The 12624-nt window shown below is 49.7% G+C and overlaps 2 protein-coding genes across 5 annotated transcripts in view; one reads left to right on the plus strand and one right to left on the minus strand.

The window, feature by feature from the left end:
* Nucleotides 1–586: 586 nt before the first annotated feature.
* Nucleotides 587–11137, plus strand: lxn (latexin). 2 transcript variants are annotated; one of them, XM_035385887.1, is made up of 7 exons: nt 587–924; nt 5410–5559; nt 6311–6373; nt 7384–7594; nt 7983–8119; nt 8903–8965; nt 10256–11137. In XM_035385887.1, exons 1-7 carry the CDS (start codon nt 760–762, stop codon nt 10394–10396), a joined length of 930 nt encoding a protein of 309 aa, XP_035241778.1. In that variant the 5' UTR covers nt 587–759; the 3' UTR covers nt 10397–11137. The 2 variants fall into 2 exon arrangements, with proteins under 2 accessions (XP_035241778.1, XP_035241777.1); XM_035385886.1 differs by having other exon boundaries at nt 588–954.
* The window catches only part of gfm1 (G elongation factor, mitochondrial 1), a 17928-nt gene continuing 6896 nt past the window's right edge, over nt 1593–12624 (minus strand). Inside the window, exons 12-19 of one of the 3 annotated variants that reach the window (XM_035385884.1) lie at nt 12343–12480; nt 11356–11438; nt 4468–4630; nt 4189–4333; nt 3150–3310; nt 3005–3058; nt 1668–1798; nt 1604–1634 (exon numbers count right to left, since the gene is read on the minus strand). In XM_035385884.1, the coding sequence (XP_035241775.1) occupies nt 1634; nt 1668–1798; nt 3005–3058; nt 3150–3310; nt 4189–4333; nt 4468–4630; nt 11356–11438; nt 12343–12480 (876 nt within the window). In that variant the 3' untranslated portion in view covers nt 1604–1633. Of the gene's footprint in view, nt 1799–3004; nt 3059–3149; nt 3311–3531; nt 3666–4188; nt 4334–4467; nt 4631–11355; nt 11439–12342; nt 12481–12624 lie in introns of those variants that run through there. The other 2 variants (XM_035385883.1, XM_035385885.1) reach the window with 2 other exon arrangements.

Here is a 12624-nt window from a genome sequence, read left to right on the forward strand (position 1 = left end):
CACACATACACCTACTCACACACCTTCAAATAACACACATTTCAAATAAACACACACACCTTTATATGACACTGTCTGAATAAATGCCCCCATTTAAAAAACATCCTAATCTCACATTAGCGTGAGGCAGGATGTGGTCTCTATCGCGGGTTAGCTTCTGAAATCAGAGCTGTGCAGAGGTCACGACCCACAGCCATTGCATCATGGGAACAGTAGCAGCGCAATATGCAGCTGGCAGGAAGTGGCGATGTTATAACATTGCCGGAACATTCCAGGAACACTGTGAGAACATCCTGGGTCAGCTGGGTTATCAGCGCTTGCCTCGTCGTGTTTCGGTTTGGGGACAGGAAAGAGTCAGAGGAACGTCTCTCCACCCAGAGGGAAGAGAGAGACCGGAACATTCCGGATGGTACTCTGCCGTTCACCAGATGGTGTGACGCTACATTCCAAACCGCGGGGGAGAGGGGCGGGAGAGGGGTGAGGGAGAGGGGCGAGAGAGGGGCGGGAGAGAGGAGCAGGAGAGAGGGGCGGGGGAGAGGGGCGAGAGAGAGGGGCGAGAGAGGGGGGCGGGACTCAGAGCAGACGGGGCTCACGCTGGACGTCCGTCCGCACATTCCTCCGCTCGGAGCAGGACGTTTGTTTACAGAAGCCGCCTCTGCCTGGCGAGCGTCAGGCTCTTATCTGAGCGCTTGTGCAATCAGAGGAGGGGTATAAACTGCCTGAGGGCTGTGGACCCCTCAGTCCAGCCCGCTGCACACCATGAGCCGGTCCCTGTGCGTCCTCCTCGCCGCCCTGTCGCTGATCCAGGGGACCCCCGCCATCCGGAGACTGCAGGGGAGCCCCCAAACTGCAGACCAGCGCAGCGCCCATGACCACGGCGACCGAGGCAGCTTTAACCAGACGGACGCCGAGCCCCCCGCTCTGGACCAGACGGACGCCGAGCCCCCTGCTCTGGTGAGTTCAGCCGGAATCGCTGCGATGCTGCCGGTCGTGACGGCGCGTTCGCTCGAACGCGTCAGCGGGAGGACGGATGGCAGGCAGCCGGACGCTCCTTCCTGCTCCCGCTCTCCTGGCGTTCAGAACGGAAGGGGGAACTCAAAGCACCGGGCAGCAGCTGTATGTGATCTTATTTATTACATCATCAACATCATACGCTGTACACAGTACATGAACCAATAACCGTACGTCCCCCGAACCAGACCCCGCGCAAATGTGCTCCACTACAGCGCCTGCCAGGGAGCGGAGTCGTTCAGAGTCGTTCAGAGGCGTTCAGAGTCATTCAGAGTCATTCAGAGTCATTTAGATTCGTTCAGAGTCGTTCAGAGTCGTTTCACAGGGCAGGTCCGCTTCGAGCAAAGGGATGAGGGCGAATGTGGGGAAGGTGAAGTAGAAATAAAACCAGTGACTGTGGAGCACTGAGGTAAAAGATGCTGGAAAAGGAGAGCTGTTCATCTGAGCACAATGCAAGTCTTTTGGGGGAAAACTCCAGAAAATGTATGTGTGCATGTGTGTGAGTGTGTGTGTTAGTTCTGTGTGTGTATGTGTGCATGGTGTGTGTGTGTGTGTGAGCGTGTGTATGTGTGCATGGTGTGTGTGTGTGTGTGTGTGCATGGTGTGTGTGTGTGTGTGTGTGTGTGTGTGTGTGTGCATGGTGTGTGTGTGTGTGTTAGTTCTTGGCCTTGCCCTTCTTGGCTGGTAGCTGGCCGGTGGCCTCCAGGTGTTTGTTGACGAGCTCCTCCTGTGTGCTGGGCAGGCAGGGCTGGTACCTGCTGTACTCCATGGTGTACTCTCCTTTCCCCTGGAGCACACACAACCAGGAACGCAAACACACACACACATGCACACATGCACACATACCCACGTACACGCACACACACACCCATGTACACGCACACACACACACACGTACACGCACACACACGCATGCACGCACGCACACACACACGAGAGTTGCATTAGCATTAGCCTTCTCCATGGCTACAGGGACACATCTGACCGTACACTAAACCCAACTACTTCTGCTATAAATGTTTAAATGCATTGGAAGCACATGCAGTGGCCATTCTAGAACAGGGCTATCCAGCGTGTAAGTGTGTGTAAAGTGTGTGAGGCGTGTAAGTGTGTGTAAGGTTTGTGTAAGGTGTGTAAGTGTGTGTAAGTGTGTGTAAGGTGTGTGAGGCGTGTAAGTGTGTGTAATGTTTGTGTAAGGCGTGTAAGTGTGTGTAAGTGTGTGTAAGGTGTGTGAGTCGTGTAAGTGTGTATAAGGTGTGTAAGGTGTGTAAGTGTGTGTAAGGTTTGTGTAAGGCGTGTAAGTGTGTGTAAGGTGTGTAAGGTTTGTGTAAGGCGTGTAAGTGTGTGTAAGGCGTGTAAGTGTGTGTAAGTGTTGGTAAGATTTGTGTAAGGTTTGTGTAAGGCGTGTAAGTGTGTGTAAGTGTGTGTAAGGTGTGTAAGTGTGTGTAAGGTTTGTGTAAGTGTGTGTAAGGTTTGTGTAAGGCGTGTAAGTGTGTGTAAGTGTGTGTAAGGTGTTTGAGTCGTGTAAGTGTGTATAAGGTGTGTAAGGTGTGTAAGTGTGTGTAAGTGTGTGTAAGGTTTGTGTAAGGCGTGTAAGGTGTGTAAGGTTTGTGTAAGGCGTGTAAGTGTGTGTAAGGTGTGTGAGGCGTGTAAGTGTGTGTAAGGTGTGTAAGTGTTGGTAAGGTTTTTTGTAAGGTTTGTGTAAGGCATGTAAGCGTGTGTAAGTGTGTGTAAGTGTGTGTAAGGTGTGTAAGGTGTGTAAGTGTGTGTAAGGGTTGTGTAAGGTTTGTGTAAGGTGTGTAAGTGCGTGTAACTGTGTGTAAGGCGTGGCAGGTGTGTAAGTGTGTGTAACTGTGTGTAAGGCGTGGCAGGTGTGTAAGTGTGTGTAAGGTTTGTGTAAGTGTGTGTAAGGCATGTGGTGTATGGCAGGGGCCCGTAAGGCAGGCGTGTGGTGTATGGCAGGGGCCCATAAGGCAGTCACTCAGTCACTCACCTCTGTATTGGACCGCAGCTCTGAGGCGTACCCAAACATGTCATTCAGAGGAACCTGAGAAAGCAGAAACACCCCACTGTCATTATACAGGCGATCAAAATCACAATCTGAAGGTGGCGTGCTGTAGTCTCAGGACAGGACTCACATCGGCATACAGCGTGAAGTAGCCCTCCGCTCCGTCCTGCCCAGTGATGACGCCATGGCGACGGTTGACCCCGGCGATGACGGTGCCCTGGAACTCATTAGGAGCCACAATCTCCACAGACATGATGGGCTCCAGCACCGTTATATCAGCCTTCTCCAGCGCTACAGGGACACAGTTACATTAGCATTAGCCTTCTCCAGCGCTACAGGGACACAGTTACATTAGCATTAGCCTTCCCCAGCGCTACAGGGACACAGTTACATTAGTATTAGCCTTCTCCGTGGCTACAGAGAGAGTTACATTAGCATTAGCCTTCTCCAGCGCTATAGAGACAGTTACATTAGCATTAGCCTTCTCCAGGGCTACAGAGTCACATTAGCATTAGCCTTCTCTAGGGCTATAGGGACACAGTTACATTAGCATTAGCCTTCTCCAGGGCTACAGAGAGAGTTACATTAGCATTAGCCTGCTCCAGCGCTATAGAGACAGTTACATTAGCATTAGCCTTCTCCAGCGCTACTGGGACACAGTTACATTAGCATTAGCCTTCTCCATGCCTACAGAGAGAGTTACATTAGCATTCGCCTTCTCCATGGCTACAGAGACAGTTACATTAGCATTAGCCTTCTCCAGGGCTACAGAAAGAGTTACATTAGCATTAGCCTTCTCCAGGGCTACAGAGTCACATTAGCATTAGCCTTCTCCAGGGCTATAGGGACACAGTTACATTAGCATTAGCCTTCTCCAAGGCTACAGGGACAAAGTTATGTTAGCAGAGACAGAGAGAGAGGGAAGGGGGGAGAGAGAGAGAGAGAGAGAGGGGGGGGGAAAGAGAGGGAAGAGGAGGGGGGATGGGAGAGAGAGAGAGAGAGAGGGGGGGGATGGGAGAGAGAGAGAGAGAGAGAGAGAGGGGGGGGATGGGAGAGAGAGAGAGAGAGAGAGGGGGGGAGAAAGAGAGGGAAGAGGAGGGGGGATGGGAGAGAGAGAGAGAGAGAGAGAGAGAGAGAGAGGGAGAGAGACAGAGAGAGAGCAGGCTCACCCTGTTTCAGAGCTCCCTCTCCGGCTCTGATGAAGGAGACCTCGTTGGAGTCCACCATGTGATGAGCGCCGTCCTCCAGGACGAAGCGCACGCCCGAAATCTTGTGCCCCGTGAGCGGCCCCTTCTCACAGGCCTCCCTGAAGCCCTGTGGGGCGGAGGGAGGACACGCGCTCAAAATTAACCCCCAATTTCAGTGACCCCCTCCACCCCCCCCCTGCAGTTACTCCCCCAGGGAGAAAGCCCTGGGTAAGGGGTATTACTGAGCGGATGGCGGGTTACCTTTTCGATGGCGGGTATGAACTGCTTGGGTATGTTGGGGCCGATGGTCTGATCCACAAACTCCACCTTGGTGTTGCTCTCGGGGTCCAAGGGCTCCAGCACCCCGACGACCTTTCCATACTGCCCCGACCCCCCAGACTGCTTCTTATGAGTGAAGTCAAACCTGCAGCCGATAAACATGCAATCATCACCCGCCAGCAACAGTACGTACTGTACTTTAGACATGTAACAGTAAGTATTAAACTGTTAACTGACTGAATTTTTTTTCAAGGAGCAAAAAAAAAAACACGTTTCATCAACTTCATTAGACAGAATCAACTTCATCTGTAATGTGTTCACTGTCCACTAGAGGGCAGAAAGAGTGAAAGGAATTATAGGAAGTGTGTCTCTTTAAAAGTGGGTGGCCCATTTAGTCTAACTCCAGTGAAAAACAGGAAGTGCTCTCTCTATCTCTCTCTCGCTCACAGGCTCAGGCTGTCTGTTTCAAACCAGAGAAACTCCAGCTGCCTTTCTGCTCCAGAGCAACAAGCTAACCCCTCGCTCTCCCCGCTCTCCCTCGCCCCCCCGCTCGCTCTCGCTCTCCCCGCTCTCCCCCGCTCTCCCCGCTCTCCCTCGCTCTCCCCGCTCTCCTCGCTCTAAACCAGCCGACTCCCAGAGGCACAGAGGGGGGGTAAAGTGCCCCCCCGCGCGTAAACGTCTGCACTCAGCCCAGCGCTGATCTCTGTGCTTCCGGACTCTTCTCTGTGTGACTCAGCCCAGCGCTGATCTCTGTGCTTCCGGACTCTTCTCTGTGTGACTCAGCCCAGCGCTGATCTCTGTGCTTCCGGACTCTTCTCTGTGTGACTCAGCCCAGCGCTGATCTCTGTGCTTCCGGACTCTTCTCTGTGTGACTCAGCCCAGCGCTGATCTCTGTGCTTCCGGACTCTTCTGTGTGACTCTCAGACGGGGCAGGACATGCCGGTGGTGCAGCTCGTCCCGGGGCACTACCCCGCCCGCAGAGCAGCCCAGGTGGCTCAGCACTACCTCAACACCCAGCACGGCTCCCCCTACAGGTGGCTGCAGGTGGAGAAGGTCCTGAGTGCCACTTTAGAGGTGAGAGCGACCGCACCGCCAACCTGTGCGCACCTGAACACACACCTGCTACAGCACACCTGAACACACACCTGCTACAGCGCACCTGAACACACACCTGCTACAGCACACCTGAACACACACACCTGCTACAGCACACCTGAACACACACCTGCTACAGCGCACCTGAACACACACCTGCTACAGCACACCTGAACACACACCTGCTACAGCGCACCTGAACACACACCTGCTACAGCGCACCTGAACACACACCTGCTACAGCACACCTGAACACACACCTGCTACAGCGCACCTGAACACACACCTGCTACAGCGCACCTGAACACACACCTGCTACAGCGCACCTGAACACACACCTGCTACAGCGCACCTGAACACACACCTGCTACAGCACACCTGAACACAGGGTAACAGCACACCTGAAACAGAACACCTTTACAGGAAATATAACACCCGATGCCAAATAATTGTTTTACATACTTTATACAACACTAACACTTCTGAATATTACTGGTCGTTCTCCTCCTATATGAAAGTGTGATGGGATGAGCCAGAGAGCGGTTAAAGAGTTTAAGACCTGACCCAGGTGTGGTTTAGGTACACTAATCCTTCACTCATTACCTGTACTGAGCACAGTCATGCATCAGACACTAAGGGTCAGGTGTCGTGGTATGAGCTGATATGGTTGTCAGGGTGACATGTTTGCTCTGTCATCTTGCTCTGACTCTCCTGTCTCTCCCGTTGGCAGGAAGTGGCTGATAAAGGAATGAAGTACAATGTGACGTTCAGCGTGAAGGACGGGGTGTCTGAAGTGAGTCCCACGCCCGCGTGGCGAGGAGCAGCTGCCGAGGCTTCGGTTCTTTAGGTTTCTGTTCTTTAGGTTTCTGTTCTTTAGGTTTCTGCTCTTTAGGTTTCTGTTCTTTAGGTTTCTGCTCTTTAGGTTTCTGTTCTTTAGGTTTCGGTTCTTTAGGTTTCTGTTCTTTAGGTTTCTGTTCTTTAGGTTTCTGCTGAAACACAGTCTGTCCTGACCGACGCAGATTCTGTGTGAATCTCAGGGCTCATGACCCCACTGCCGGCGAATAGGAGCGCAGCTCCTGAGCAGCCCCGCCCAATGAGGGGCGTGGAGAGAGGCTCTGTGAGCTCTCAGTGCACTGCTCTGAGCTGTGTGTTTACACAGGGACCTGCTGCTGCTGAGTAAACATACACTGTGTGTGTGTGTGTGTGTGTGTGTGTGCGTGTGTGTGCACGTGAGTGAGTGTGTGTGTGTGTGTGTGCGTGTGAGTATGTGTGTGTGTGTGTGCGCGTGAGTGTGAGAGTGTGAGTGCGTGTGTGTGTGTGTGTGTGTGTGTGCGCGTGTTACAGTCATGTATATGCTGGCTGTGAGGAGACTGCCAATCGCAGGCCTGTAAAATAATAATAATTGTTACACTCCTGCTCTGTTTGAGCCCCCCAGCCTGGAGCTGCTGCTGGTAGCTCCCCCAGTTACACTCAACCTGACGCATTAATCAGCTCTGCAGCCGGGGAGAGCGTTTACATACAGACAGTGACACTGAGAGCAGATTAAATCTGTGTAACACTGTGTAACTATGGAGTATCTGTGTGACTGTGGAGTATCTCTGTGTGACTGTGGAGTATCTCTGTGTGGTTGTGGAGTATCTCTGAGTGACTGTGGAGTATCTCTGTGTGACTGTGACTGTGTGACAGTGGAGTATCTTTGTGGGGTTGTGGAGTATCTCTGTGTGACAGTGGAGAATCTTTGTGTGGTTGTGGAGTATCTCTGTGTGACTGCGGCTCAAATGAAGGCCCAATGTGCTCCTACAGAAGTCTGCAGGCCTGTGCTCTGCAGAGGTGATGTTCCCAGCCAATGAGGTGCAGTCCCTGCCCCTACAGGCCCCGCCCTCACAGGCCCCACCCCAGGTACACTGCTCCTGTGAGGACCTGCTCAAGACCAACACCACCGTGGAAGAGGATGCTCTCTACCAGCATCTGAAGAGCAACGCCAGTGTCCTGGTGGATGCCCAATATATACCAGGTACACCTGCTACACCTGTCTTACCCTGCTACATCTGTCTCACCTGCTACACCTGTAATACCTGTCTCACCTACTACGGACATTTCCACACAGTACACACAGGGGGCGCTCACTTCACCATTACAGGCTTTAAATGCACACGCTGATATTTACTATGAACATTATGCTAACCCACCCATCCACACACACACACACACAGGATAAAGACTGTATCTGTGTTTATCTGCAGACAGCTAACACAGGATAAAGATTGTGCCTGTGAATGCTAATGTTTGTATGTTTGTGTGTGTGTGTGCGCGTGCGCGTTTGTGTGTGTGTGCGTGTGTGCGTGTGTGTGTGTGTGTGTGTGTGTGTGTGTGTGTGTGCGCATGTGTGTGTTTGTCTGCAGACAGCTTTGGCTACATTGCTCCAGAGATGAGGCCCATTTGGCACCTGGGGGGCGCGGCCTCCAGCTTTGTGATGCTGAAAGAGTCCAACGAGAACACCCTGTACAACCTGGCCCAGCTGGCCAACGTCACACAGCTGGTGAGCAAGCTTTCAATGTGTCATACGGTACAGGTGAGCTCACCTTAGAATACGGTACAGGTGAAGTCTATAGATTATGGTACAGGTGAGGTCTATAGATTATGGTGCAGCTGAGCTCTGTAGATTATGGTACAGGTGAGCTCTGTAGATTATAGTACAGGTGAGGTCTATAGATTATGGTACAGGTGAGCTCTGTAGATTATGGTACAGGTGAGCTCTGTAGATTATGGTACAGGTGAGATCTGTAGATTATGGTACAGGTGAGCTCTGTAGATTATGGTACAGGTGAGCTCTATAGATTATGGTAGAGGTGAGCTCTGTAGATTATGGTACAGGTGAGCTCTGTAGATTATGGTACAGGTGAGCTCTGTAGATTATGGTACAGGTGAGCTCTGTAGATTATAGTACAGGTGAGGTCTATAGATTATGGTACAGGTGAGCTCTGTAGATTATGGTACAGATGAGCTCTGTAGATTATGGTACAGGTGAGCTCTGTAGATTATGGTACAGAAGAGCTCTGTAGATTATGGTACAGGTGAGCTCTGTAGATTATGGTACAGGTGAGCTCTATAGATTATGGTACAGGTGAGCTCTATAGATTATGGTACAGGGGGTGAAACAACTGTAAGCATGGCATGGTAGATTAACATTATAGCCTTTCTAACTGTTATTATATTACATGTTCACTAGAAAACGACATTTAAAGGTGGTACCTATAGTTGGTCTCTAACCCTGTGTAATTACTGAGTGCTGACTCTCTGAAAAAATACGATGTCCTGACAGGAAAGCCAGAACGACACACTGCTGTTCCAGTTCCACGTCCTGCTCCATGAAATGGTGTCTCAGGTAAATCCACAAAAACAACTTCGCCTAGCGCTTCTGTCCCAGCTAAATGCTGGAGAACGCTCACAAAACTTCCTGAGTTTCACTGAGTCCTCTCCATTAGTACTGCTGAGGGCATTCAGCTTTCTTACAAATGCATGAGCTTACAGGAGGAGAAAAACTAAAACCTACAAACCAAACTGATACTCAACTCTGGAGATTATCAGTACTCAGCCACACGAAGATATACATTAGAATGAACCTTTCTATATAAATGAATTTTATTTATGTGTATAATGAATGTGAGTGTGTGCTAGATGTGTTTATGTGTATAATGAATGTGAGTGTGTGCTGGATGTGTGTATATGTATAATGAATGTGAGTGTGTGCTAGATGTGTTTATGTGTATAATGAATGTGAGTGTGTGCTGGATGTGTGTATATGTATAATGAATGTGAGTGTGTGCTAGATGTGTTTATGTGTATAATGAATGTGAGTTTGTGTTGGATGTGTGTATATGTATAATGAATGTGAGTGTGTGCTGGATGTGTGTATATGTATAATGAATGTGAGTGTGTGCTAGATGTGTTTATGTGTATAATGAATGTGAGTTTGTGCTGGATGTGTGTATATGTATAATGAATGTGAGTTTGTGCTGGATGTGTGTATATGTATAATGAATGTGAGTGTGTGCTAGATGTGTTTATGTGTATAATGAATGTGAGTTTGTGCTGGATGTGTGTATATGTATAATGAATGTGAGTGTGTGCTAGATGTGTTTATGTGTATAATGAATGTGAGTGTGTGCTAGATGTGTGTATATGTATAATGAATGTGAGTGTGTGCTAGATGTGTTTATGTGTATAATGAATGTGAGTTTGTGCTGGATGTGTGTATATGTATAATGAATGTGAGTTTGTGCTAGATGTGTTTATGTGTATAATGAATGTGAGAGTGTGCTGGATGTGTGTATATGTATAATGAATGTGAGTGTGTGCTAGATGTGTGTATATGTATAATGAATGTGAGTGTGTGCTGGATGTGTTTATGTGTATAATGAATGTGAGTGTGTGCTGGATGTGTGTATATGTATAATGAATGTGAGTGTGTGCTGGATGTGTGTATATGTATAATGAATGTGAGTGTGTGCTGGATGTGTTTATGTGTATAATGAATGTGAGTGTGTGCTGGATGTGTGTATATGTATAATGAATGTGAGTGTGTGCTGGATGTGTGTATATGTATAATGAATGTGAGTGTGTGCTGGATGTGTTTATGTGTATAATGAATGTGAGAGTGTGCTGGGTTTTACAGGAGATCATCTCCTGGAAGCTGCAGGCCTCCTGGTGTCCAGCAGAGGGAGTCAGAGTGCTCAGTGCCGAATGGCAGCCTAAATGCCACCACTGTGTAGTGCCTCCAACCAACACCACCCTCGCCACAACACCACCATCCTAACACCACCCACACCCCAACACCACCATCCTAACACCCTCACCACAACACCACCATCCTAACACCACCCACACCCCAACACCACCATCCTAACACCACCCTCACCCCAACACCACCATCCTAACACCCATACTCTAACACCTCCATCCAAACACCACTACCCCAACACCACCCCCAACCCAACAGCAACATTCTAATACCATCCCAAAAACATCATCGTAACACCACAAGCTTAACACCACCACCCATGCCCAACATCACCATCCAAACAGAACCCCAACACCACCACCCCAACACCACCCATGCCCCAACACCAACATCCTAACACCACCCCCAACCCAACAGCAACATTCTAATACCATCCCAAAAACATCATCGTAACACCACAAGCTTAACACCACCACTCATGCCCAACATCACCACCCAAACAGAACCCCAACACCACCCATGCCCCAACACCACAAACTGAACACCACCCGCACCCCAACACCAACATCCTAACACCACCCCCACCCCAACACCAACATCATAACACCACTCCCACTCCAACACCACCACCCCCAAACCAACAGCACCACCCCAACACCACCCAGTTTAACAGCATTCCTGCATGGCTACAATTTCACCTTATCATAACATAGTACAGTCACATGTGACCTAATGCCTGTACATTGACTATGTATAAAAAACTACTCTGAAGGACCATAACCATCCAATAAACACCAGCACTGTGTATGAAAAGCAGAGCAGTGTGATCTTTATACAGTTACAACAGTGGCTGTATTTACTACACCACTGTAATAGTTCGCATGAAGAGCGTGTGTGTGTGTGTGTGCATGTGAGCGTGTGTGTGTGTGTGTGTGTGTGTGCGGTGTGTGTGTGTGTTTGTGTGTGTGCATGTAGAACTCAGAGTTTAACTGAGTGTGTTGAATGGGGCAGACTGTGCGGGTTGCAGAACTTACGGAACAGAACTGGACACCGTCTCCCTGAAGGACACCTTGGGCCTCCCCAACACACAGGGGCAGTTATACTCCCTCTCCATTCTCTACAGAACACACACAGGGGCAGTTATACTCCCTCTCCATTCTCTACAGAACACACACAGGGGCAGTTATACTCCCTCTCCATTCTCTACAGAACACACACAGGGGCAGTTATACTCCCTCTCCATTCTCTACAGAACACACACAGGGGCAGTTATACTCCCTCTCCATTCTCTACAGAACACACACAGGGGCAGTTATACTCCCTCTCCATTCTCTACAGAACACACACAGGGGCAGTTATACTCCCTCTCCATTCTCTACAGAACACATGCAGGGGCAGTTATAATCCTGCTGACAGAACACAGGTTCTCCGTACAGGTGGAGTACCTGAGAACAGATTTAGTCTCTGTACAGGTGGAGTACCTGAGAACAGATTTAGTCTCTGTGCAGGTGGAGTACCTGAGAACAGATTTAGTCTCTGTGCAGGTGGAGTACCTGAGAACAGATTTAGTCTCTGTGCAGGTGGAGTACCTGAGAGTAGACTTAGTCACTGTACAGGTGGAGTACCTGAGGATAGATTTAGTCTCTGTACAGGTGGAGTACCTGAGGATAGATTTAGTCTCTGTACAGGTGGAGTACCTGAGAATAGATTTAGTCTCTGTACAGGTGGAGTACCTGAGAACAGATTTAGTCTCTGTGCAGGTAGTGTACCTGAGAGTAGACTTAGTCTCTGTGCAGGTGGAGTACCTGAGAGTAGACTTAGTCACTGTACAGGTGGAGTACCTGAGGATAGATTTAGTCTCTGTACAGGTGGAGTACCTGAGGATAGATTTAGTCTCTGTACAGGTGGAGTACCTGAGAACAGATTTAGTCTCTGTGCAGGTAGTGTACCTGAGAGTAGACTTAGTCTCTGTACAGGTGGAGTACCTGAGGATAGATTTAGTCTCTGTACAGGTGGAGTACCTGAGAATAGATCTCCAGGTGCAGCTCTCCCATTCCGGAGATGATGGTCTCTTTGCTCTCCGTGTCGAAGTGAACTCTGAAGGTGGGGTCTTCCCTGGTGAAGCGGTTTATCCCTTTAGAGAATTTATCCAGGTCATTCTGGAGAGGAGAGGAGAGAGGGAGAGAGGGGAGGAGAGAGGGAGAGAGGATACGGCGGAGAGGACAGAAGGGGAGAGAGGGGAGGAGGGAGGGAGAGAGGGTGTAATGAGAGGAAGTTAGTGTGTGTAAGAGGGTTTGGTGTCA

This window comes from Anguilla anguilla, chromosome 12 (assembly GCF_013347855.1).
Source record: "Anguilla anguilla isolate fAngAng1 chromosome 12, fAngAng1.pri, whole genome shotgun sequence".
NCBI classification, from domain to species: Eukaryota; Metazoa; Chordata; class Actinopteri; order Anguilliformes; family Anguillidae; genus Anguilla; species Anguilla anguilla.

What these genes read in the sequence shown, in the direction of transcription:
- lxn (XM_035385886.1), top strand. Translation starts at nt 760, where the DNA reads ATGAGCCGGTCCCTGTGCGTCCTCCTCGCCGCCCTGTCGCTGATCCAG. An exon ending in TCCTGAGTGCCACTTTAGAG is followed by an intron (nt 5,560 to 6,310) that starts GTGAGAGCGACC and finishes TCCCGTTGGCAG; the next exon opens with GAAGTGGCTGATAAAGGAAT. An exon ending in TCCATGAAATGGTGTCTCAG is followed by an intron (nt 8,966 to 10,255) that starts GTAAATCCACAA and finishes TGGGTTTTACAG; the next exon opens with GAGATCATCTCCTGGAAGCT.